This window comes from Nyctereutes procyonoides, unplaced genomic scaffold (assembly GCF_905146905.1).
Source record: "Nyctereutes procyonoides isolate TBG_1078 unplaced genomic scaffold, NYPRO_anot_genome, whole genome shotgun sequence".
Taxonomy (NCBI): Eukaryota; Metazoa; Chordata; class Mammalia; order Carnivora; family Canidae; genus Nyctereutes; species Nyctereutes procyonoides.
In genome coordinates this window covers 2,310,250-2,336,814 of record NW_026575134.1, presented here as the reverse complement: position 1 = coordinate 2,336,814, position 26,565 = coordinate 2,310,250, and the positions used below count along the sequence as shown (strand labels likewise).

General features: G+C 55.0%; 1 protein-coding gene across 6 annotated transcripts in view; it reads left to right on the top strand.

Moving 5' to 3' along the window:
- COBL (cordon-bleu WH2 repeat protein) overlaps positions 1 to 26,565 on the top strand; it is a 244,651-nt gene that overhangs the window by 71,996 nt on the left and 146,090 nt on the right. For all 6 annotated transcript variants that reach the window (XM_055300773.1, XM_055300769.1, XM_055300771.1 and 3 more), the window contains exon 2: positions 21,958 to 22,161. In XM_055300773.1, coding sequence (XP_055156748.1) covers positions 21,958 to 22,161 — 204 coding nt within the window. The remainder of the gene's footprint in view (positions 1 to 21,957; positions 22,162 to 26,565) is intronic.

The following is a 26,565-nucleotide window of genomic DNA, read 5'->3' as shown; positions in this document are numbered from 1 at the left end:
ATTTGGTGGAAACTGAATATGGGTTTCGAGCTTGAGAAAAACCACACCAGGGCAGGCCTGGCTGCAAGAAAACAATGAGCTGCTTGTCGCGTAGCCGCTTCGGAGGGCAGGAAAGAAAAATAAACACTTCAGGAAAAGAAGCTGCTGAATCGTGCCTGTGGACGGCGAGAGCCGCTTTCTCCAGATTCAACAGACGCCGGGTTGCACGAGGTGGGCGGCGAAGTGAAAGGCCCGACTGGGCTCCCGAAGAATAATTCGGCTCATCTCCCCCGAGGGAGCTCCCGCGTGGCCCACGTGGGTCCCGTCTGAGAAGTGAGAAGGCGGCGGGTGCGCTTTCCTCAGGAAGAAGCGGGTGGCATCCTGGTGAGGGAGGAGGGAGCTCGCTCCTCTTCCCCGGAGCTCCTCCTCTTTAACGATTTCATCTTCCAAGGTTAAAAGGCCCGTGACTTTGGACAAGCAGACGAAGGTGTCTCGTGAGTTTGTTCCCCGGGCGGGCATCGGCGGGAGCGGCTCGGCGAGCGCAGCGCCCGGCGCGGCCTTGCTTGGGAAGGAGCCTGCATCGGGTGGCACCTTTATGAATAAGTCACTAGGCCGGGTCGGCTCCGAGGCCTGGCGCTGCTCCGCCTCCGTCCCGGGAAGCTCCGTGTCGCCGGCCTAGAGAGCCCCCCGCTCTGCTCCTGGGGGACGGCGCAGGCGACTGCAGGCGGGGGCCGGGCCCGCCCGGGATGTGTGCCCACATGGCCAGGTGGCTCGGCAACCAGTAGGCCTTCCCCGCCCCGTGTCATTCCGTTTGAGGAGCGCGTTCCCGCCTCGGGAAAGGAGCACTGCCCGTTCCGACGTGGAGCGAGGGCTCCTTTCGCTGTAACGTCCGACGGCGCCGTGACTCTGGCTTTGTGGGGTGGCCCGCGATCCGCGCGGCCCGAGCTGTCGTGGGGGTTGGGAGCTGGGGGACGCGGTGGGCGCGGCTCGCCCGTGGCCCCGATGGGCGCCCCGATGCCAGCGTGCCCACGTACGCGGGCCCGAGGGTAGAGCTTGGTGAGGGGCACCATACCTTTGGTCATTACGGCTCGGAGAATCCTGCCACGAGACCTAATCTCTTCGTGTTGGGTTGCGGAAGCTCGCCAAGCCCGGTCGGAGCGGTGAGATGGTGTCGGGAGCAGGATTTCTCAGTCGGACTTGCATGCATTTGCTGCATCAGTGAGCCTTTGGGGCTCACGCAGTCTACCCACGTGGAGGCCGGAGGCTGGCTTTTTAGTTTTGTTTTATTTGTCGCCGACAGTAAGCCTGCTAATAACGATAAAAATATCCGCGACCGAACCGTAGGTCCTTGAGCCGTGTGCGCCCAGCAGCACAGCCCGAGAAACACCGAAACCTTGTGTAAACGCATCAGCTGGGCGTCGAAAGCGCTGTCTGGTCAGCTCTGGGGGAAACTGAGGCTGGCAAGGGATGGTAACCTGCCCGCGCGACCTCGTTTGCTGGAGCTCACGCAGCCGGTCAGCGCCTTTGCTGGATGTGACCTTAGGTCTCCCCGAGTGCAGAGGGTGTCGCGGGGGCTGCCGGCTGCCTCCCGGCCGCACGACGTGTTCCGGGGTGCGCTCCGAGACGGGGTGTCTGCGCTGCCCCCAAAAGGCAGCATTTTCCTGGGATGGTCGTGGCCGGCCGGCAAAGCGTTACTGTCCTCACCTGCAGGCTGCAGCTTCGAGGTGGCCTCCTAGTTTGAGGGTTTCCTGAATATCTAGCTTTCGGCATCTCTTGGCAAATGTTCCTCCTATGTTAGGTTTAGTTTTTAATGGCGGAGCTGGTAGGGGAAGCATCTGGGGCGGGGGTGGGGGGGACTTCCCTCATGTCTCCTTGATTAATTTTTTTAAAATTTTTTTTTAATTTATTTATGATAGTCACACAGAGAGAGAGAGAGGCAGAGACACAGGCAGAGGGAGAAGCAGGCTCCATGCACCGGGAGCCCGACGTGGGATTCCATCCCGGGACTCCAGGATCGCGCCCTGGGCCAAAGGCAGGCGCCAAACCACTGCGCCACCCAGGGATCCCTGTCTCCTTAATTAGACGGAGTTGTCATCTTAGAGGGAACGTGGCCCGATCCTGGGAGGAGCCCAGCCCTGACACACAGCGCCACGGGAGGCCCAGCCCGAGGTCCCCGAGCACCCCTGGTATCCAAGGAGCTTGTGTGCACACGCAGGGGCATCTTGCCTGGAGAGAGGACGGATAGGTCTCATCAGATCCTCGACAGAGTCCCCAAACCTGCAGGCACCGAGAGCCCCGAGGACTGACCCGGGGGCTGCCCCAGCTCCTGACATCAGCCCTAGACGGGTCCCCACCTTTCCCCTTGACGCTGCCTCTTCCTCTGTTCCCTGAGGGCGCTGAACGTGGTCCCTGTGATTCGTGGGATCCCTAAGGAACCTGGAGCCCTGAATGAAATTCTTTGGGGCTCTGACTCTACCTAGAAGCAAGGCTTGTTCAGACCCCACATCACAGCAGATGGCTTGTGTCTGTGGCTGCGCCTGAAGCTTGACCGTAGGGTCACCTCCTGGCCTACCCCCTTCCATGGCTGCTGCCCCCCAGGGCGCCAGTGCTCCAGCACAGGGCACAGGGCCTGCACAGGCAATACCAACCTGCCAGGTATCCCTGGGCTTTGGCTTTCGGGACGTAACTGAGGGTCCAGGGGCGCATCACGGCCTGAGCAGCGTCAGACTCAGCGGGCGTTGCAGTCTCTCCAGCGGTGGGGCCATGAGGAAGGTACTCACCCGGTGGTAGCCTCAGTCAGCCCATACAGGAAATGGGGGGCACATACCTGGTATGTGAGGAGCGAGCACACACGGTGCTTGACTGCTTCCTAAGTGTTCAGGAGCTGGGAGTTCAAAACTGGATGAATATTGTCCTTAGAGCCGTGAGAGCTGGTTCCCGGCCGTTGGATGCTTGGGGGCTCCCTAGCCAGACACGGGTGCCTTCAGCAGTGCTTGCTGCCCTCTGGGTGTCCGGACAGGGAGTAGGGACACCTCGTCTTGGTTTGTGGCAAACGTGGCCAGGGGCATGGCAGCTGAATCCCAGCGGAGAGAACTCGCTCGCTCAGCGAGGAGCAGCCGGGTGACCCTGTGAACGCAGATCCGGAGAGGTGCTGGCGAAGGAGCCAGCAACCCTGCTGGGGGGCCCCGTTAGGAATTAGGGGATGGCCTTGTGAGGAGTGCACGTGTCAGGTTGAGTCGTGGAGGGCGGAAAGCAGTCGACGAGAGGGAGGAGCATGCCCAGCAGGGCCGCGGCATGTGCGAGGCCTCAACAGAGGAGAGCTCGCTTATTCCAGGGATGGAGGAGGCCGTGCCGTGGGGACGTGGCGGGTGGCAGTACTGAGGCTGGCGGGGAGCCAAGGGGGCAGGCTCAGGCCTTCGAGGCGGCGCCAAGGCGTGTACTCTATTACAGGTACAAAGCAAAGTGCAGCAGGGACTTGTAGAATGAGCACGAACGCAGAACCTCTTAGCAGGAAGCGAGGGTGAGAGGTGGGCCTGTGGACCTCAGGGGGGGATGAGTGCATTAGGTCTAACGGGCGGCGTCCCGCTGCTGCTGGGGAGTCCATCCAAGCCAGTGCAGAGCCCTCTGGAATAGCTCCGAGTCCCCGTTGAGAGGCGAGTCCGCCTGGCAGCACCGACCCTCCCTGACCCTTGCTGCTGCCTGGGTGGAAGGGAAGGCGCACCCCCCACTCTGCGCTCTGGCTCCGTTACTGAGAAGGGTTGCGAAGACCACTTCCCCACCCTGTTGCCTCCACGAGGGTCCCCCCCCCCCATTCGTTTCTAACAACCAAATTAGTCCATTTCTAGCATCAGCAGTTGGGATCGGATGTCTTTGCTCCCCTTTGTTCTGGAGTTTGATTGTCCCCAGAAGGATAAATGGAAGGACCTGGCCGGTGCCAGCAGAAGGCCCTTCGTTCTCCTGGACTCCGCGTACCAAGCACTTGATATGCTTAAACTTTCATTGAATTTCCTTAGAAAATTGTAGATGTATCTTGCAAAAGGGAAACTCTACCCATTAGATAAAACACATTCACAAAAGAAAACCGGTTAATTTCTTCGGTCGTGCCAACCCTATTGAAGACTCTTACAGAGCATGACCCTGAAGTATAGGGTGACCTGCAGGCCCCATTCTGAAATCCAAATCTCAGGGCTTGGTTTCCCGGTGGACAGGGTGACAGGAGTCACAGGGGAGGGGACTGGCGCACAGGGGCCTGGTGGACACTGTGTGATGTGGTTGGCCACACAGGCCGTGCTAGTGCCCCTCTACATAGGACGGGAGGGAAGAAGGAGAATCCTGAAGAGAGCTGAGCATCTGTCACTCACAAAAGGTTCTAAAATGTTCTTGGAATCTCAGCTGTCACTGTGACCATGACCCAAGGACCAGGAGATCTTCTTTTTTGAAGGTATAAATCTCTTCTTGAAGATAGACATGACCTGCCCTGAGGTCCGATGGGTGGCCAGGATAGGATTCAGGGAGTAGGGAGGAGGGTCTAGTGGGGCAGACACCACACACCCCTTCCTAGAAGGTGCTAGGTCGGGAAGGGCCTTCTCTCCAGTTTTGAGACTAAGTGTGGCCTGGTCACTCCCAGCCATTGGTGGAGTGCTGGCCCTCCTGCCCCCTCCTATTCAGCCCTTCTGCTTGGAAATAATCTAAAATAGCCTGGATGAGCAGCGGCAAACACCTAGTGAACCCTGGGGCCTGTCTCAGAGTTGATAGTGTAGGGACCCATTTTATTTTTAAATATTTTATTGTTTTATTTTTTTTACCGAAGTATAGTTGACATATGACGTTATATTAGTTGCATCATACAACATTGCGATTAGACAGTTGTGTACGTTGCTCGGCGCTCACCACAATGAGTGGTCGCCATCTGTCACCTGACCATGTTGTAAAGTCCTGCTGACTGTAGGCACTGTGCTCTACTTGCCGTCCCTCTGACTTCTTTTTTTTTTTTTTTAAGATTTTATTTATTCATGTGTGAGAGAGAGAGAGGCAGAGACCCAGGCAGAGGGAGAAGCAGGCTCCATGCAGGGAGCCCAATCTGGGACTCTATCCCAGGACCCCAGGATCAGGCCCTGGGCCAAAGGCGGTGCTAAACCGCTGAGCCACCTGGGCTGCCCCTTAACTTATTTCCTAACTGAAAGTTTGTAGCTCTTACTGCACTTTACCTACTTTGCCCATCCCCCACCATCCCCCATTCTGACATCCACCAGTTTGTTCTCTCCGTGTGTGAGTCTCCTGTTTCTCTTTGCTTATTTCTTTTGTTTGTTTAGATGCACATATAAGTGAAATCATCAGATATTTGTCTTTGTGTGACTCACTTAGCTTTATACCCTCTAGATCCATCCATGTTGTTGCAACTGGCAAGATCTTATTCTTTTCTTATGGCTCAGTAATATTCCATTGTCTGTGTATATATAGATATTGATAGATAGATAGATGTGTGTGTGTGTGTGTGTATATATACCTTCTTTTTTCCATTCATCTATTAGCAGATAATTGGATTGTTTCCATAGCTTGGCTGTTGTAAATAATGCTCCAGTAAACATAGGGGTGCAGAAACTTTTCCGAATTAGTATTTTCATTTCCTTTGGGTAAACACCCAGCAATGGAATTACTAGATAGCACTACGGCACTTTTTATTTTTTAAAGTTGGAGGGCATATTTATCTTAGATAGGAGAATGACTCCGTATAAAAAATACCGCTTAGCAGTAGGTGGAAAGACTCACAGAAAAATCATTCCCCATCCCCTGACCCTTGATACTCAATGCTGCATCTCCCACTGAGGCAAGGCTGTGCCACCGTCCCATGGCCGAAATCAAACAACAGCAGAAACCAAAATAAACCCAACACCAAACAATAAAAAAACTTCCGTGAGGGGAAGACACAGACACAGCCCTGCATAACTCCCATCTGCGTAGTTTTAGGAGTCCCAGGGCTCTGCGGCATTGTTCAGAATCCTCCTTCTCCTTCACGGGTCTGAAGCTTGTGCTGAAGGGGAAGAGCCCCAACATCACGGGGAAGGCGCTGGCGTGGGAGGGCTCGGCCCAGGGGCTGAAGCACTCATAGTGCGCGTGCTAGAGTGGCCTCGCAGACACCTTAGTGCAAGAGGCCAAGTGCGTGTAGCGTAGCCGCTTGTAATCCACTTAAACCAGAACCCTCCATACACGTTAGGCAACTTGACCTAGACGCCCTATCTGCCTCCTAGGACCTACTAGATGCCTCTAAAAATATTTCTATTCTTAATTTTTTGATGAACCTCCATACTGTTTTCCACAGTTTGCATTTCCCCCAACAGTGCATGAAGGTTTCTTTTTTTCCACGTCCTTGCCAACACCTGCTATTTCTTTTCTTCTTGATTTAGCCATCCTGACAGGTGTGAGGTGGTATCTCATTGGGGTTTTGAATCGCATTTCCCTGATGAAGAGTGATGCTGAGCGTCTTCCCATGTGTCTGTTGGCCAACTGGATGTCTTCTTTGGAATAATACGTTTTCAGGTCCTCTGCCCAATTTTTAGTGGATTGTTTGTGGGGTTTTTTGGCATTGAGTTATATAATTTCTGTATATGTTTTGAACATGAACCCCTTATTGGATGTATCATCTGCAGATATCTTCTCCCATCCCGTAGGTTGTCTATTTTTTTGATGGTGGTTTCCTTTGCTGTGGAAAACCTTTTTATTGTGATGAAGTCCCAATAGTTTATTTTTACTTTTGTTTCCCTTGCCTGAGGAGATAGATGCAGAATAATATTCCTAGGGCCTAAGTCCAAAGGATTACTGCCTGGGTTTTCTTTTAGCAGTTTTATGGTTTCAGGTCTCACATTTAGGTCTTTAATCCATTTTGAGTTTATTTGTGTGTATGGTATAAGAAGTGGTCTCACGACTCCCCCAAAACAATGATCCCGACTCCTTATGTTAAATTAAATGTATTACAGTTTTCTTAAGTACCTACAGGCATAAAGCTAGGTAAGTAGGCTCCTTTTAAATGAAAGTAGATTATACAAATTACCCAAGATAAAGCACAAAAGTCGCAGTAATGAAAGTGTTAGTTGTTAATGAGAGGCTGTTGTCGCTAATACTTATTATGAACTTGAGTGCTGGCCCGTCTCTGTACTCATGAGCATCATTATGTTGGATTATCATAGTGATCCTACAAGATCGTTCCAATTTTCCAGATATGGAAACTGAGGCACAGGCCTCTGTCAGTTGCTGAGAGCACACAGCTAGTGAGCAGCAGAGCCAGGCTTTGATCTGAGGCTCTCACTCTGAATCACAACCCTCCACTCCCTATACTTGACAATGACACTTGGTTGAGATCACCAGCATTCAATCTGACATGTAAAAAGTTATGTAAAAAGTCTATGTAGGTCAGTTTCTTACTGTGCACATTAATCTTTTGACTTTAAGATGATAATCATCATGGGACGCCTGGGTGGCTCCATGGTTGAGCATCTCCCTTCTGCTCAGAGCGTGACCCCGGGATCCTGGGATCCAGTCCCACCTCGGGCTCCCTGCAGGAAGCCTGCTTCTCCCTCTGCCTGTCTCTGCCCCTCTCTGTGTCTCTCATGAATAATAATAATAAAAAAAAATCTCTAAGACAATGATCACCATTTACATCAATGCCATCTGCATTATGGTTGTTTTTTTTTTTTTTAAGATTTATTTATTTGAAAAAGCATGAGCAGGAGAGGCAGAGGGAGATGGAGAGGGAGACTCTGAGCCCAACGTGGGGCCCGAGCTCACGACCCTCAGATCGCAACCTAAGCTAAAATCAAGAGTCAGACGCTCAACCAACTGAGCCACCCAGACACTCCGATGGTTGCTTTTCAGTGTAGATAACAAGATCCCCCCCACCCTACCCCACCCAAAAAAAAAAAAACAAAAAAAACAAAAAAACAAGATCCCGTTAATCTGACGGGTCTGTTTGGTAATGCATGCAAACACAACACTCAAAAGTAGTTAAATCAAATACTCCTCATTGCCTATGTAACACTGTATGGCTGGTTAAAGGGCAGGACCTTTTCGTCAAGTTTTTGGGCAACAGAGAACAAGCATGTTCAGTTCTGAAGCGGCACAAGACTTTGGGTTTGAACTACTGGGGAGCCCTTGACCCTGGCGGTGCAGGGGGCATCATTCAGTCTCTGCTGCCAACCCGGTCCCAACCCCACCCAGCACTGGTACTGAACAGGTGTGGCTGTGAGTACAATGCAGATGATGAGTGTGGGAAGCTACTAATTAAATACACACACACACACACACACATTTATGTATATGTATATAGACCTGATTGCACCATTTTAAAAAATCGTTTACCCTTTAGGTTGCCAACAGATCCATTTGTAGATCGTTAGGGATTAATAAACCCCGATTCAAAGAAAAACGTGTTTTAGAGTTGAGGTCTTTTTTGCACAAAAGTTTTCCTTAGGAATTTTATGATTATTTTGGAACATTGTTCTAAAGACATAAGCGGGTGCACCCAAGCACATTGTAACCTGATGAAGTTTCCACACCCCCGAGGGACACCTTTTTGCTGCAGGTGAACTTCACATTGGACCGAGTCTGTTTTAGATTTCTCCTTGGGTCAGATACCCTCTTCGGGCCTAAGAGAGTTTGTAAAGACGGGGCCCCGAGCCTCCACTGCTGGCCGGGTCCTGCGCCATTCGTCTTGTATCTGTTACCCGCTTCGGTCTACACAGAAACTCAAGCTCTCAAGCCTGTGACCCGTTCTGGCCTTGTGGGCACAGAGCCCGGGGTGTTTGCAGGCCCATCACCGTGCTGCACCTTGTGAGTCGCTGGTGCCTTCGGTGGGGAAAGCCGCGCTGATGCAGCTAGCGCTTCCTGGCCTGCTGTGTGCACGGGTGGGCGGCTCCGAAACCATGTCCCTCAGTCACGAAGTTCAGTAGTTCCTGCTAGAACGCAGGGCAGAAGCGCCCTGGAGGCTCTCGACGGGTCCTCGCGTCCTCATCCTCGCGGGGTACCCACGGAGTCCCAGCCCAGTGCGGAGGGGGCTCCGGGGCCCTGTGCTCTTAGGGCGGCACCCATCGCGTCTCCCCCGCCCCCGTACCCGCTCCGCTCGGAAGCCCCATACCCCGCCAGCGTGGACGACCTGGAAGTACGGGGTCCCCCCCAGACCCCCAGAGGCTGGGGTACGGGGTGGGGGGGCAGCTGCCCACGTGCCTGTCTCCCGGGGCCCGCCCAGGGCCTTCATCGGGAGGCCTGGCACCGTCCGCAGGCTCCGTGCCCAGCAGCTTCCGGACCCGGCCCGCCGCGCCTCCTCCCGTGCAGTACACGCTCCTCTGGAAGGCGCTGGTGCCCGGCCCGCGCGGGGAGCGCTCTGCTGAGGCTTTGGAACCCCCACCCTCTCTGCTGCACTGTGACCGGCCGTGGGGTCTCCGTTGGACTTGGTGCTCCGCCGCCTTGAGTCGCCCTGGCTTGTGGACGTGCCTCCCAGAGCTGTTCGGGTGCGCGTGTGCGCGTGTGCGTGTGCGTGTGCCTCAGGAGCCGACGCCGTGTGGTTGGGTGTGGTTCCTTGGGAATGAAAAGGCCCTCCATGACCCAGTCCACGCTCAGCCCCCTCCCTCCACGACCCAGTCCACGCTCAGCCCCCTCCCTCCACGACCCAGTGCACGCTCAGCCCCCTCCCTCCACGACCCAGTCCACGCTCAGCCCCCTCCCTCCACGACCCAGTCCACACTCACCCCCTCCCTCCACGACCCAGTCCACGCTCAGCCCCCTCCCTCCACGACCCAGTCCACGCTCAGCCCCCTCCCTCCACGACCCAGTCCACGCTCAGCCCCTCCCTCCACGACCCAGTCCACGCTCACCCCCCTCCCTCCACGACCCAGTCCACGCTCAGCCCCCTCCCTCCACGACCCAGTCCACGCTCAGCCCCCTCCCTCCACGACCCAGTCCACGCTCAGCCCCCTCCCTCCACGACCCAGTCCACGCTCAGCCCCCTCCCTCCACGACCCAGTCCACGCTCACCCCCTCCCTCCACGACCCAGTCCACGCTCAGCCCCCTCCCTCCACGACCCAGTCCACGCTCAGCCCCCTCCCTCCACGACCCAGTCCACGCTCAGCCCCCTCCCTCCACGACCCAGTCCACGCTCAGCCCCCTCCCTCCACGACCCAGTCCACGCTCACCCCCTCCCTCCACGACCCAGTCCACGCTCAGCCCCCTCCCTCCACGACCCAGTCCACGCTCAGCCCCCTCCCTCCACGACCCAGTCCACGCTCACCCCCTCCCTCCACGACCCAGTCCACGCTCAGCCCCTCCCTCCACGACCCAGTCCACGCTCAGCCCCCTCCCTCCACGACCCAGTCCACGCTCAGCCCCCTCCCTCCACGACCCAGTCCACGCTCAGCCCCCTCCCTCCACGACCCAGTCCACGCTCACCCCCCTCCCTCCACGACCCAGTCCACGCTCAGCCCCTCCCTCCACGACCCAGTCCACGCTCAGCCCCCTCCCTCCACGACCCAGTCCACGCTCAGCCCCCTCCCTCCACGACCCAGTCCACGCTCAGCCCCCTCCCTCCACGACCCAGTGCACGCTCAGCCCCCTCCCTCCACGACCCAGTCCACGCTCAGCCCCCTCCCTCCACGACCCAGTGCACGCTCAGCCCCCTCCCTCCACGACCCAGTCCACGCTCAGCCCCCTCCCTCCACGACCCAGTCCACGCTCAGCCCCCTCCCTCCACGACCCAGTCCACGCTCAGCCCCCTCCCTCCACGACCCAGTCCACGCTCAGCCCCCTCCCTCCACGACCCAGTCCACGCTCAGCCCCCTCCCTCCACGACCCAGTCCACGCTCACCCCCCTCCCTCCACGACCCAGTCCACGCTCAGCCCCCTCCCTCCACGACCCAGTCCACGCTCACCCCCCTCCCTCCACGACCCAGTCCATGCTCAGCGCCCCCCCGCCGTCACCCTTGCTGGGAACAGCCTCATGCCCCCCCCCCCATCCTACCACCTCGCGCTGACTTCATATTGCGGCTCCCAGGCTGTGTCCTGAACCCGCCCAGAACCCGGAGACCTTCCTAACCCTGAGCACAGCCTGTCTGCTCTGTCTTTACCTTGCGGCCGCCCGGTAATACCCGCGTGCCCTCGGAGCCCGGAGCTTGCGGAGGGCCACTTAGAACAGTCGTCATCACCTTGGAGAGGTTGGGGACATGATGGGCCAACCGTGTTTGTTTGGCGGATGGTTATGTTCGTGGACACACTTGGCTCCTGCCCACGGTCGCGGTCAGTAAGGGCGCAGAATATGGTCCCGTGGCGTCGGGATTACATCCCTCCCAGCCAGGCCTGCTCCCAGGAGCCGCCTGCCCAGACCGGGGAGGTTGGGGGGCAAGAGGCCCGGGAGGCTGGGACCCTCCTGGGGCTCCCTGCATGCCTCCAAGCCACTCCTCAGGGGGGGAGGGGGGGTTCGTCCACCTGCTGGCCGGAGAGACCAGGGTGACACTGGCAGTGACATGACCCCGAGCACGGGCGGCTCGTGTCTGACTTCCAGAATCTTCGAGGAGGAAAGCAGACTCCTTAATTTGGGAGACTCGAGGGCACAGAGCAGCAGCTCCCTTCTGCCCCAGGGGGAAAGCAGACCCACGTCGGGAGGGCGTGCCAGGCCGCTGAGCCGGTGGCCAGTGACTCCGGCGGCTGCGGGTCTTGGGCACTGAGAAGGTGCCGGAGGCTCAGAAAAAGACCTGTGAGGCGGAGAGCCCTTTGGACTTTGCTCTGGGGAGGAAGAGTAGCGGGAGGTGGGGGTTGTCCTTCTCGGTGTGCAGGCCCCGCGTGCCCGGGGCTCCCCCAGGCTGGCGGGGCGCCCCGCAGTTAGGCTTTAGTCCAGCTGCCTGGACTCCGGCCCCGGACTCTGCACTCTCGGGCCCAGGAGGCACCAGCTGAGCAGGCCGCGGCCTCCCGAGGGCCCCCCCGGGGGTCGCGGCCCCCCGCTGCAGGTGGACGGCTCCGGCCCTGCCCATGGACACGAAACCCGCGATGGTTTTAAGCTAAAGCAATGTGGCGCTCTGACTGATGACCTTGGAAATGCCGGAGATGTTTCTGTAGATATTACTTTGTTTTCTAGTTTCTGCGGGGGGCGCACCCAGTCCTGCACCCAGAGGGAGCAGGGGTGGGGTGGGGGTGGGGTGCTTGCTGGCTGACTCAGTCTCGCAGGCACGTGGGACCGGCCCGGCCTCTCCTGACGGCGAGGGAGAGGCAGGCAGGGCGCCTGTGTCGGTGTGCCAGCTGGTCACCTGCCCAGGGTGCGCCCGGGAGGGGCCCTGCCCTTTCCACTGTCCAGGTGCTCCCGAGGCCCGGGGAGGCCCGACTGCTCGGCACCTGCCGGGACCTTCTGGAAGGGAGCCGCCTGCTTGGCAGGGCAGTGGCTTCTGAGCGCGGAGCGAGGCAGAGCGAGTTCACGGGAACAGCCGCAGTGCGCCCCACAGAGACGAAGCCGGCGGCGCTGGGACCGGGTGGCGTGGAGACAGTGCTCAGCCTCGGAGGAGCTCGGGCTGTCTGTCCACCTGAGCGGCTTCTGCTTTCCACCTGGCACACGGTTACGTCCTCGAAAAGACAAGCCCGACCCCAGGTATTGTGGGTGCTCCTTGGATGGAGGAGGATTTCAGAGGCAGCCAGGGGAGACCCCATCGCCGTGCCCCCAGGCACAGCCAAGCCTAACCCAACGCCAGCCCAGCCTGTGGCCCGGCTCCTGAAGGCGTCCTTCACCCGGGGGGGGGGGGGGCGGTACGGGGGGACAGCCTCACCCACCCCCTTCGCTCTAAGTGGGCCTCAGCCTCCCTCCACCCTGGGCAGGCTCTGCATCGCCTTCTCGTCCCCCAGGGTGCTCAGCAAAAGGAACTCCTTCTGTGCCAGGGAGCTGGGGGTGGGGCTGAGGGGTGCCCGGGAGGGAGCCCTGTGAGGGGCTTAGAGGCCGGACGTGATAAACTCACCAGGATGAGCACCTCATTTTATTAGGATGAAATTTTGTGATTCAGTTGTAACCAAAGACAAGTAACGTGAAGTTGAGTGTGCTAACCGTTTGCCAGCGTGTGGTCTGCACGGGGCCTTGGTCACACTGTCCGGCGGCCAGTGTCCCGAACTCTCCATCTGGCACCACCGAAACTCTGTGAAACCCGCGACACAAAACCTGTCAGTGCCCCCAGCTCCCCGCCCCCTGGCATCTCCCGGAGTCCGACTCTGTAGGAACCTCAAGTAATGGGAATCACAGCCTACTTGCCTGTCTGTCTCTGCCTTGTCCCCTTAGGATACGGTCCTCCAAGGTCATCTGTGTTGTAGCGAGCTTCAGAATGTGTCTCCTTTGGGGCTGGAGAATATTCCAGAATGTGTACTTACCACATTTTGCTTTTCCATCCAGGGACGGGTGCTTGGGTCACTCCCACCTTTGGGCTGTTGTGAATAAGGCTGCTCTGGACAGAGGGGGGTACCTTTTCAGGCCTCTCAGTCCTTTGGGGTATGGACAGAGATATGCTATGGTGCTTTGCCTTATTGCACCAAACAGATGCATTTTTTTAATGTAAATGTTAGGTTTACAAGAAACTGCATTTTTTTTAATGTAAATGTTAGGTTTACAAGAAAGTCTCTTGGCACCATTTTTCCAGCAGCATTTGCTCACTTTGGGTCTCTGTGTCACATCTTGGTAATTCTCACAATATTTTAAAATTTCCCAGTATTATTTATTGTATTTGTCCGGGTGTTCTGCGATCCACGACCTTTCATGTTGCTATTGTAATTATTTTGGGGCATCGCGAACCGCATCCATGAAAGATAGTGGACTTCATTGAACTATTTTGTGAGTTCTGAGTGCCCCGCAGACCACCACGGTTCTCTCTCTCTTTCTCTCTCTCTCTCTCCCCTTGGGCGTCCCCATTCCCTGAGACAAAACAGGGCTGAAATGAGGCCACTTAATAACCCCACAATGACCCGTGCGTGTGCAAGTGAAGGGAAGAGCCGCAGGTCTCTCAATTTTAATCAAAACCTAGAAATGACCGAACTCAGTGCGGAGGGCACGTTGAAAGCCAAGGCAGGCTGAAAGCAAGATCTCCTGTGACGACCAAGCCGCGAACACAAAGGAGCAGCTCTCGAAGGAAATTCAAAGTGCTATTCCGGTGAACAGGCAAATGATAAGAACGGCCAACAGCCCTTATTGCTGATACGGAGGAAGTCTTCAAGGTCTGGAAAGAAGATCAAAGCGGCCACAACAATCCCTGAAGCCAAAGCCCGATCCCGAGCGAGGCCCCGACTCTTCAATTCTCTGAAGGCCGAGAGGTGGGGAAGCCGCCGGAGAAGAGTCTGAAGCTCGCGGAGGTTGATCCGTGAAGTGTAAGGGACGAAGCGGAGTCCGTAGCAGAGAAGGGGAAAGTGGAGCAGCAGGGGCTGATGGAGAAGCCGCAGCAAGTCATCGGAGGGTCTGGCTCGGAGAATTCATGAAGGTTTCCAGTGTGGACGGAACAGCCTTGTGTGGGGCCCTGATGCCATCCAGGACCTCCTAGCGGGGGAGAGGTCGGCGCCTGGCTTCCAAGGACAGCTGGCTCTCTCGCGAGGGGCTAATGCGGCTGGTAACGTGAGGCCGAAGCCGATGCTCACCTGCCATCCTGAAAATCGTAAGGTTCTGAAGATTTGTGCAAAGTCTACGCTGCATCATAAGGTTCTGAAGATTTGTGCAAAGTCTGCTCTGCCTGTTTTCTGTAAATGAAACAACAAGGCCTGGTACATCACTTTATGGCATGTTTTATGAGATATTTTAACCCCACTACTGAGACCCCCTGCAGAAAAAAAAAAAAAAAAAGAAGATTTCTTTCAAAATAGGACTGCTCGGGGATCCCTGCGTGGCGCAGTGGTTTAGCACCTGCCTTTGGCCCAGGGCGCGATCCTGGAGACCCGGGATCGAATCCCACGTCGGGCTCCCGGTGCATGGAGCCTGCTTCTCCCTCTGCCTGTGTCTCTGCCTCTCTCTCTCTCTCTCTCTCTCTCTGTGTGACTATCATAAATAAATCAAAAAATTAAAAAAAAAAGATTCATAAAAAAAAATAGGACTGCTCGCGGCAGTACCTGCCAAGGGCTCTGGTGGAGATGGACAATGAGACCAATGTCGTTTTCATGCCTGTGACACAACATCCATTCCACATCCCATGGATCGAGTTGTCGTTTTGACTTTCAAGTCTTATTATTATTATTATTATTAATAATAATAAATTTATTTTTTATTGGTGCTCAATTTGCCAACATACAGAATAACACCAAGTGCTCATCCCATCCAGTGCCCCCCTCAGTGCCCGTCCCCCATTCACCCCCACCCCCGCCCTCCTCCCCTTCCACCACCCCTAGTTCGTTTCTCAGAGTCAGGAGTCTCTCATGTGCTGTCTCCCTTTCTGATATTTCCCACTTATTTTTTCTCCTTTCCCCTTTATTCCCTTTCACTATTATTTATATTCCCCAAATGATTGAGACCATACAATGTGTGTCCTTCTCCGATTGACTTACTTCACTCAGCATCATACCCTCCAGTTCCATCCACATCAAAGCGAATGGTGGGTATTTGTCGTTTCTAATGGCTGAGGAATATTCCACTGTGTACATACAAGTCTTATTATTTAAGAAATACATTCCCTAAAGCTCTAGCTGCCCTAGACGACGATTCCCCTGATGCATCCGGGCAAAGTCCATTGCAAACCCTCTGGAAAGGATTCGCCGCTCTGGATACCGCTGGGGACTCTCGTGATTCACGGGAAGGTGACAGACTGTCCACGCGAGCAGGAGTTGGGAGGAAGCTGATGCCTCCCATCATGGATGACTTTGAGGGGTTCAAGACTGTCCCGGAGGACGGAACCGGAGGTGTCGCAGAAATAGCAAGACGAGCACAACTAGCAGTCGAGCCTAAGGGTGGGATTGGTTTGCCGCATCTCCCGATCAAGCCTTGATGGATGGAGGTTGCTTCTTACGGATGAGCGGAGCCGGTGGTCTCATGAGATGGAAACTACTCCTGGTGAGACTCTGTGAAGATCGTTGAAGTGACAGCAGAGGATTCAGAACATTACAGAAACGTCGCCGGTAAAGCGGTGGTGGTGGAGTTGGGGAGCATTCGTTCCAACTTTGAAAGGAGTTCTGTGGGCGAAATGCTATCAGACAGCATCACCTGCTACGTTGAGAACATTCACGAAAGGAAGAGCCAATCCACGTAGCAAAGCTCATTGTTGTCTTAGTGTAAGAAATGGCCGTGGCCGCGCTGTCCTCAGCCACCAGCACCCTGAGCCAGCAGCGAGGCGGACCCTCCACCGGCGAAAACATTATGCCTGTCTGAGACCTCAGATGACGCCTTTTTTAGCAGTAAAATAATTTTTTAAAGATTTTATTTATTTTTTTAAGATTTTATTTTATTTATTGAGAGAAAGAGACAGCAGCACCCAAGAGCAGGAGAGGGGCAGAGGACAAGAGAGAGTCCCAGGCGGGCTCCACACTGAGTCGAGCCTGATGGGGAGATCAATCTCGTGACCCTAAAACCGTGACCTGAGCCGAATTCAAGCCGGATGCTTAACCGACGGAGCCACCATGGGGCCCTGCAGTAAAGTATTTTATTTTTAAATTTAAAAAAAAATTTTTTTAGTAGAGTATTTTTAAATTAAGGTTTGCACATTGTACTTTTAGGCGTGATGCTCTTGCGTACTTAACACCACAGTTCGGTGTAAACATGACTTTTATATGCACTGGGAAACAAAAAAAAACCCTCATTTGACTGGTTTTATTGTGACAGCGGCTGTGCTGCGGCGCTCTGGGAACAAACCTGTACTCTGACCAAGGTGTTCCCGGACTCAGAAGAGGAATTTTGGTCGCTCTAGTTTTAATTTTTTTTTTTTTTTTTTTTTGGTAGGGGGAGCCTCCATACCAGTTCCCATAGTGGCTGCACTAATTTGCATTCCCACCAGCAGAACCCAAGGGTCCCAACTTCTCCACATCTTTGCCAACATTTCTGACTTTTTTTTTTCTTGCGTAGTGACTGCCCTAATGCTAATCATAATGTAATAGTGGTAGTTTGGGGCTCATCATCTTCTGTGAGTTAGTGTACTAGAATAGTGTCCTACGGCCCAGCCCCTGATGCCACCAGTGGAGCTGAGACCCAGAAAGAAGAGACCCACGCGCAGAGGCTGAGGTCCTGCTGGCTTGCCTGGGACGTGGAGGGTGAGGTCCGAGGCTAAGAGCAGGCCGGGCTCAGGCCAAGTGGTGAGAACCGTGCATCCGCTCAGCCCTCACCCCCTCCCCGCTGCAGACATGTGCCCCCCCAGGTGCAGGGGATCCCACTGGAGGGCATGTTGGCAGCCGGGGCTGCAGCCGTGCAGGCTCCAGGTGGGCACCTCCGTAGCTTTCGGGGAGTAGTTATCCTCAGTCCGTGCACTTGCTCCCTCCCTTGCCCACACTTGGCTCCGCTTGGTCACAGCCCTCCCAGAGCCAGGCCACCGAAAGCCACCTGGTCATCACCTCCCAGAGCACGTCCTCTGTTTCCAGCCTTGCACTGGAGTCAGAGGCTAAGGACCCCAAACATTGTGGGGCCTTCCTGCCGCACACCCTCCCCACAGGCTGCCTCCCCTCTCATCCAGCCGTTCACCCCCAGAACTGTGCTCAGCGGTCTGGCCACCTCCAGCAGGGCTCCCCCCACCCCCGACCCTGGGTCCCACAGATCATCCGGGATCCCCAGCTGGCTCTGGATCATGTAGCTCCTCGGCCCCGCTTCCCAATCAGACCCTATCTCCTACAGGAGCCGGGCCTCTCCTTCGGACAAAACAGACACGAAAACCACCTTCTGGTTCCTTCCCACTTTCTCTGCGACCTTGATGCAGATAATCCACAAATATTTGTGGGACGCTGTTATTCGGAACCACCGGAGCACGGTGCACCGAGGATCCAGCGAGACCCGGGAGGTGCAGAGCATCCGCGGCGCTCGGTGCACCGAGCAGATTCGGCCCACGAGGCCGTCCTTTGCTTCATCTTTTCCCCAGCGCTTCCTGCCTCCCTTCCTGTCTTTCCCTCACGTCTCCAAATTCCAGCCTGTTGAAGGCACGCTGCACCGATGCCTTCAGGATCATTCCTGTCTCGAGAGCTGCTAAGTCGGCTCTGTCCCTGCAGGCTCGGCCCTGTGTGCCTTGCACCTTGGCTGGCACCACCATCGGGCGTGGGGGGGGGGGTCTGTAAATGCCTATAGATGTGCCGGGTGGTGTCTAAATATTGAGGGTTTACACAGTCCTGATAAAGCATCTGCTGTCAGGGCGCCGGGGGGCTCAGTCGGCGAAGCCTTCAGCTCAGGTCATGGTCTCAGGGTCCCGGGATCGAGTCCCGTGTCGGGCTCCCCGCTCAGCGGGGACTCTGCTTCTTCCTCTGCCTCATGCTCTCTCTCTCTCTCTCTCTCTCTCTCTCTCTCTCTCTGTCTCTCAAATACATAAATCTTAAAAAAATCCAAGCATCTGCTGTCTTCCAGAGATGTTACATGCAATCCAAGAAACGAGGCACCAGGATTGGCGCTGTGGGGAGGGCAGGTCGACAGCGGGGGTGCGGGTGGTGTGTCCAGTGTCTCGGCCGGCGGGGAGCAGCTTTCTTCCTCTGGGGCCTGTGCGCTCCGGTTCACGCACACGCCTCTGACCTGGGGCCTCGACTCCATCTACACCTCGGGCACCGGCTGGGTGTGGGCAAAGTGGCTCGTGTGTGCGCCTCAAAATATGCAGATATTGTTCCGTGAAAAATGAAAATGCGAAGTCACAGATTCATCGACGTCTACATTTACAATCTGTCCGTTGCTTCCGGCAAATGATACAGAACTTGCGACTAAGACCACGTGCCGTCGTGATGGTAAGGGGGCTCCGTCCTGGGGAAGTGGCGCCATCCATTATCCTCCCCAGCCCTCGGGTGACACGGAGCCCCCTGGTCCGTGGTGGGACTTGGGCGCGTGGTAGGCTTCCCGCAGGCTTCCTCAGGGCAGCGGGGGGACCACCGGCCCCAGCCGTGTGTCCTTAGGTCGGGGCACCCAGAGGCTTCTGGGAAGATGTGGTTTGGAGCTGAGCAGAGCCATCAAGGCAGGTGTGCCAGGGGCAGAGGCAAGGGGGCGTGCTGTGGCTTTTCCAGGAGCTGGGATAAGACCCACTGCCAGGCGAGTGGGGAAGAGCAAGGGGGGCCAGGATTGAGGGCCAGGGAGGAACCCCGGCTTTCGCTTTCGGGCTCCGCCGGGGAGCCTGGATGCAGCTGCAGCCCCAGGGGGGTGGGTGTGCGACGGCATCGGGTCTCGGAGTCCAAGTGGAAGCACACACCCGGCGTGCGCTCCGAAGCAGTTCAGGGCCTCTCCGGATCCGTTTGCTCTTCCCCAGTGCTTTCAACGTGGGCTGACCTCAGTGCGCACGCGACACGCTCAAACACGCGCGTGCACACGTCCCACCGTGCTGGACGGGAAGCGTCCCCGGGTCCCTGCGGCCTGCGGGGCTGCAGCTCTTGCACGGGGCTGGGGTCAGGGTGCAGCGCGCGGGGTCAGCTCTGAGAAGACGCACAGCCCCTGGGGCGGGCGCTCGGCCTCTGGGTGTGGGATCCGGGAGTCCCAGGAGGCCAGAGGGCCCACGGGCAGGGGCCGGCGGCTAGGAGGACGCTGCGTGCGTGCAGGCGACAGCGGCTGGAGACGTCCGTGGGGGAGAAGCCGGGGGACCTGGGGGTCTCTTCTATCTCTCTCTGCCACTGTTCCCATCACGGCGCCAGCCGAGAGAATAAAAAACGCATCAGGAGCTGCTTCCTTTTTGACTCAGAAGGAGTTCGGGAAGGCTTTATTAGTGCCGGAGAGCAACAGAGCGCTCCCTGGGCAGATGGACTCGTTTCCCCAGGATGGAACTTTTTTTGTTTTGTTTTCCGCCATGAAAGCACTTTTGGGAGGAAACATGAGTAGCAGGTGGTTTTGCTCAGAGCCCGAGCACCCAGCCCTAGGCCCGAGGTGCACTAATGAAGGGCTCTGTGACCTGCCTTTGCGCCTCTCGACTTTCCCGTCCATAAAATGGGGGGACATCCGCTCTAACGGGCTGCAGAAGGCAGCGCCCGAGACCGTCCGGGTTGATGCTAGCTCCCCCGCCACCCAGTCTGCTCAAGACAGGCCCACGCGCCTCGCCCGTGAAGGGGGGAGAAGGCTGGTACCTCCCCGGAGCGTCATCGGGAGGGCGGATGAACCGATGAGACCCGGCCCTTCCACACGCTCAGTATGTGACGGCCACTTCACCTTTGTCATTTCTGTAAGTTGAAAGGAAGAAAGTATGTCAAGTGATAAAAAATTATGACCCAGATGTAAGGTTTTTACCAAGAAGGAAAGGGAATTAGTTTATGTCTCCAAGTCACCGTAGAGGAGGAGACCGGAAGGTCGCCCTGAATCCTGGCCTTAACCAGTGACATGAATGGCAGTGGCCTGTGCTCGGCTCTGAATCCCCTTTGCTATTCACCTCCCCCCGCCCCCCCCGCCAATTTTAAGCAACCTCTTTCGATTTACAAGTAATGCATATATAAGTGATTTTATAGAAAAAGTAGGAAATGCAGAGAAGTGAGAATATCAAAATGTCATACGCATAACCCAGAGATATTTTAGTGCGTCTTTCTAGACTGTTGATGATCTATCGCTATAATGCATAAATCTCTTAAAAATGAAATTTTGTAAAAAAACATTTGTTTTCAAAACAAACAACAACAACAAAAAAAACTGTAGCCACTATTTGGGCGGATTACAAGCCGTTAGAGTGCATTTTCCGAGCACCAGTATAGCATTGTCTTTAAAGCACCGTATTTAATTGAAATTGTCTCTTGTTGACCCGTGGCCCGATTGCTTTGCCGTTGGAAATGATGTGGGACGGAGCGCCTCTGAGCCTCCCACGGGCCCTCTTGGGGGATTATTTCTTAGGACCAATTTCTAGGCGTGGAATTTCCACGCCTGATACGTTGGGCCCGAGCACCCCCAAGAAGATTGCGCTGCGGGAGCATTTAAGCTCCCTAGTGCTTTGTGGATGAGCAGGGCGCGGCAGGGGGAGGCAGGGCGAGGCGGGCCGGAGCGGCCCCCGGGACCAGGCACGTCCGCTTCCCATCCTCGTCCGCTTCCCATCCTCGTCCGACACCGAAGACCATGGGCCTTCAGGGAAGCCACCAATCTCTGGGACACGCAATTTTCTCAGCCGCCGGATATTTTGAGGGTTGAGTGAGGTGACCTTCCCAAGGTTATTACTAGCATCAGCCCCGGTGCTGGGCGAATGCTGGCTCCTAGAAAATACCTGGGGAAACGTAAAGTGAGGCCCTCAGGTGCGCATAATGTCACTGTGTGCATCTCTACACACACACGTAGACGTAGACGGCCCCGTATATGGAACCAGCTACACGTATCAAGGAGGCCGTCCGCCTTCCTGAATAATCTAGAGGAGACGAGAATCTCAAAATGTTCATGTTGATCGGAGCGGGTGACTCGGTGTCACGTGTGCACACGTTGGCAGAGTGGACGGAGAGGCCCAAGCGTAGCGAGGAATAAGGTGACGACGCGCTCACCCGTGTCCCTCGCGCCCTGGTCTGTGGGCGGGTGTTGGTTGGGTGGACTCTTGGGCTAATTGAGGACGTCCTCAGGCCGTCCTAACGTGTCCCGGCATCACGGGGCCGGCGTTCCGGGCCCTCGGCTGGGCACGTCTCGGATCCGGAGCGGGGCCGGGGGTGGAAGCCAGAGTGAGGCCGCCCACGGGTGGAGGCCCCTTTGCTAGTATCGAAGGATCCCGATATAACGATTTTAAAAAGGTCACGTCCCTCGGGAGGCTTTTCCGAGGAGGGAGAAATACTCGTAAGGATGCTCTGGCGTGAGGGAAGGTCCCTCGAAGCCGCCGATGCTCACGGCGATTGTGTTCAGGGCACTCTCGCACGCCGTTGCCTCATGCGCTCCTTCTGTGCTGTTTAAGGAGGAAGATGAAGGCTCGGGCTCCGCCGCCTCCCGGAAGGCCCGCCACGCCCAACGCGCACAGCGGACCGAAGCCGCGCCGGGACGCGTCCCCCGGGCCCCCGCCGCACCTGCTGCATATGAAGGAGAACCTGCGGAACAGCGCGGTGGCCGTCACCGTGGTTCTGCCCAGTGGCCTGGAGAAGAAGAGCGTGGTCAATGGCAGGTAAGGGTCGGTGCGCCTCGGGGCCGGGTCCCCGCCATCCAGGGCCGGGGCCGAGGAGACCTGGGACGCAGACCCTGCTGGGTTTCACTCGCTCCCATGTCCGGTGGGACGTGGGGCCTGGGGTACAGATCTGGGCCTAGGTGACAAGCCGAAGCGGCTCACCTGAAATGCCCTAGCATATATGCTACGTGGCCCCTCTGCATCCCTGGGCAGCACGGGCTGCACGGCTCCGTCCTGGCACAGGGGGCGCTCAGAGGAGGGCATCACAGGCCCGTGGGCATCTCCACGCAGGTGGCCAGCCCCCAGAGCCTGTGCCAGCACCCTGGGTACCAAAGTTAGACAGTGGGGCAGCCCCCGAGTTGACCCCTCCAGTGCCCACTGACAGGCTGGTCCTTAGAGGTGGAAATACAACCAGCGGTCGGTTCTCCAAATGCACGTTTACACTGATGACCAGTCCCCGACCCAACCAGCTTCCAGCCCCGAAATGCCCACCCGAGTCCTTTCTTAGATCTGACCTGCCTGGGAATGTGCCTGCGGTCAAGGTCACGGGCCCCTTCTTCTCGCACGCCAGCCACCGCAGGCACACCTGAAACCTCGGCAAAGCCTCCTGCAATCATAGTTTTAAGAATTTTATTACCAAAAGAATTCCTGATTTTTTTTTCTCCAAATGCATCATGTTGTTTGATCGATTTGGGGCCACGCCCCTTGTTCCTGATAGCTCACTGTATAAGAGCATGTTTTCACAAAGTCACAGGGAGCAAAGGATTAAATCTCAGTGTTTGTACAGTTTTTACGATAAGAGTATGACGGAGCCATCAACCGTGGCGTAAAGACATATTTGTCTAATTCTGAGGCAGGAGGGAATAGGCGTCGCATTTCTCAGAAAATGAGAACAGAGAATGATCGGACATATCTCAATCTTAAATAGCAGTTTGCTCAAATATTTTTTTTTTTTAAAAACGGATAATGGTGGAGATCACATCACTGTGGGTGTTTTTATTCTGGTGGATGTGCCGAACAGAGCGATGGAAAACTTTATAAAATATCAGTATTTGGGGCAGCTCGAGTAGCCAAGTGGTTTAGTGTCGCCTTCAGCCCAGGGCATGATCCTGGAGACCCGGGTTCGAGTCCTGCATCGGGTTCCCTGCATGGAGCCTGCTTCTCCCTCTGCCTGTGTCTGTGCCTCTTTCTCTCTCTCTCTCTCTGTGCTTCTCATGAAAAAAATAAAATCTTTAAAAAATAAATAAATAAGAAAGAGAGAAAAAGAAAGAAAGAAAGAAAGAAAGAAAGAAAGAAAGAAAGAAAGAAAGTGTGAGATTTCATCAAGAACCCAAATACTGATATTTTATTTATAAAATAAAATAAGAAAGAAAATAAATAAAATATCAGTATTTGGGTTCTTGATGAAATCTCACACTCTTCAGCTGTTTATGCTTTAGAATGAAAATTCTAGGTGGCATCTTAATGTGCAAATCGGTGCATACCTATTAAAAATTATTCCACGGGATATTTGTTTTTTTTTTTTTAATTCTTTTTTTTTTTAATTTTTTTTATTTATTTATGATAGTCACAGAGAGAGAGAGGCAGAGACATAGGCAGAGGGAGAAGCAGGCTCCATGCACCGGGAGCCCGATGTGGGATTCGATCCTGGGTCTCCAGGATCGCGCCCTGGGCCAAAGGCAGGCGCCAAACCGCTGCGCCACCCAGGGATCCCTCCACGGGATATTTGAACAATGACCGGAGGAAGCTTGCTGCAGGCCTCCCCACTGAGCAGGGAACCCGATGCGGGGCTCAGTCCCAGGACCCCGAGATCATGACCTGAGCTGAAGGCAGATGCCTAACCGACTGGGCCACCTGGGTGCCCCCAACCCAATTTTAAGTTACACTAAAAAAAAATACTACTTTATCTTATTAACATATAGAAATTCCACGTTTACTGCGTCCTCCTCGATGAGTCTGTCACTAGGCAAACACCCATGAGACCCCTCCCACTCTCAGCCGAGTTACATATTTCTTAGGAAATTAGCCTTGTGGGTCCTTGTCTCCGATACTCTCATCCGTGAGTCCCGTTCTGCACACGCACCCAGAGAGATGGAACCCCTGCCTGACAAGCACGAATATTATTTTGAAGACCATTTCCAAACTGAACACATTCTTCAATTTTATCTTCAAAAAAAATTTTTTTTTCCCCTTGCAGAGTAGAAACTACCACTTTGTAGCACGGCGGCGGCGCCGTGAGAACACGTGCAGCCTTAAAGGTTGAGCGTTAAAGTACTTCCCTCTTTTCCAGCAGTAGGTTACAATCCCTTCTCTCAGGCTTCCTGCAGGATTAAGGGAGTCGGAGCAGCAGCCCGTGGGCTTCCTTAACTGGGTCCTTGGCATCACGACTGGCGCTGATTCAGCAGCTGCTCGCTTGGGGACGTGGTTTTAGGTGTCGTCCTCTTTAATAATACCACAGCGGGTCGAGGTCCAGTTCCTGGCCCCTGCTTAAAATAGATCTACTAACTGTTAATCAATGTGCTTTCCCTCTTCTGCTTTGTTAGAGAGCATGCCTACCTTCCTGTGGGACCAACAAGCACTTCCTAACGTATAATCGGCCCCTTCACCGGGCTTTTTCCTGACGTGAAAGATTCTCCTAGAGAAATCATTAGTGATTGCAGTCTGGGGGTTGCATTCTGCATGTGACTGATTTCTTTTTCTCCTTTTTTTAAAGCTTCCTTTGGATTTAGAAATTTACATAAAAGTCCCAGTCTGTTCTTGTAGAGATTATGACATGAGAATCTGTGTTCTGGGCCATTCTTTTTCTTTTCTTTTTTTTTTTTTTTTTTAAGATTCATTTATCTTAGTGACACAGTGAGCGAGAGTGAGCGGGGGGGGGGGGGACAGAGGGAGAGAATCTCAACCAGACTCTGCGCTGAGCCCGACTCAGAGCTCGATCTCACAACCCTGGGATCATGACCTGAACCGAAATCAAGAGTCAGGCGCTCAACCAACTGAGCCACCCAGGTGCCCCCATGTTCCAGGCCATTCTAAGGGAAACGCTCCGGGATATATTTAGGGATGGCGTTCCCTGCACTGCATATGGATGGCGGAAGGAGGCCACCAGCTCCATCACTTTTATTGGGGCACAGTTAAAAAAAGAAGATCATTTGGAAGCCCAGGTGGCTCAGTGGTTGAGCATCCGCCTTTGGCTCGGGGCACGATCCTGGAGTACCAGGATCAAGTCCCACATTGGGCTTCCTGCAGGGAGTCTCCTTCTCCCTCTGCCTATGTCTCTGCCTCTCTCTCTGTGCCTCTCATCAAAGAATAAATAAAATCTTAAAAAAGAGAGAGAGAGAAAGAGAGAAGATCCTTGAGGGACGCTTGGGTGGCTCAGCAGTTAAACATCTGCATTTGGCTCAGGGTGTGATCCTGGAGTCCTGGGATCGAGTCCCGCGTCGGGCTCCCTGCATGGAGCCTGCTTCTCCCTCTGCTTATGTTTCTGCTTCTCTCTCTGTGTGTCTCATGAAAAAATAAATAAACTCTTTTTTATTTTTTTTTTTTAAAAAGAAGATTCTTGAGAAGACAATGCCCGTAGGCAAAAGAGTACACTGACGTAGGTACGCTTCATAACCTGCGTCAGCCTCTAGAGAGTTGGGGCTGCTTTGATGTAAACAGCAGCCAGGTCCACGTTGGGACATGTGCCCAAGGGGCCGGGGCAGGAAAAGGCAAACATCTCCTTTGCAGAATCCAGGAAATCTCCCTCGGTGTTCATCCCTGTGATTCTTCCTCTAGAAGCCATCAGACCCTCTTCACCGTGCACGTGCTTAGAGCTGTGCAAGAGTTTTTAGGTCTTGGAGCTTATCAAACAGCCCAGGCTCGCAGCATGGGTATTGGGTCTGCACGTTCCTTCTGGATGGAGCACACCTGCTCCAGGACAGAGAGGAGGGAGGCTGGGAGCACCCGTCAGCTCTGGGTGTCCTGCATCCACCTTGCCCCTCAAGGCATTGGTAGGGCCTCTTGTTCCTGACGCCCAGAGCTAAAGGGGGAGCTTGCTCTTCTCTGGTGCCCAGTGAGTTAAGGAGGTGCTGGGGAGACGGCCGGGTGAAGACAGTTCTTGAAATAACTGGCTAACAGGTTGCTTTGGTTTAGTTTGATTTACATTTTTTTTTTGAAGAATATCTTTTTTTAGAAGACTTCAGGTTTTTTTTAGAGCAGTCTTAGTTTTCTAGCAAAAATAAGAGGAAAGTACAGAAATTTCCCACATACCTCCTGCCCCCGGATCAACATCCCCCAGGAGAGTGGGGTGCTCTTTGTGATCAGTAAACCTACACGGACATGTCCTCATCCAGACTCCATCGTCAGCATGAGACTCCACGCCCAGTGTACTATGAGCTGTGGGTTTGCACGCGTATCCACTGCACT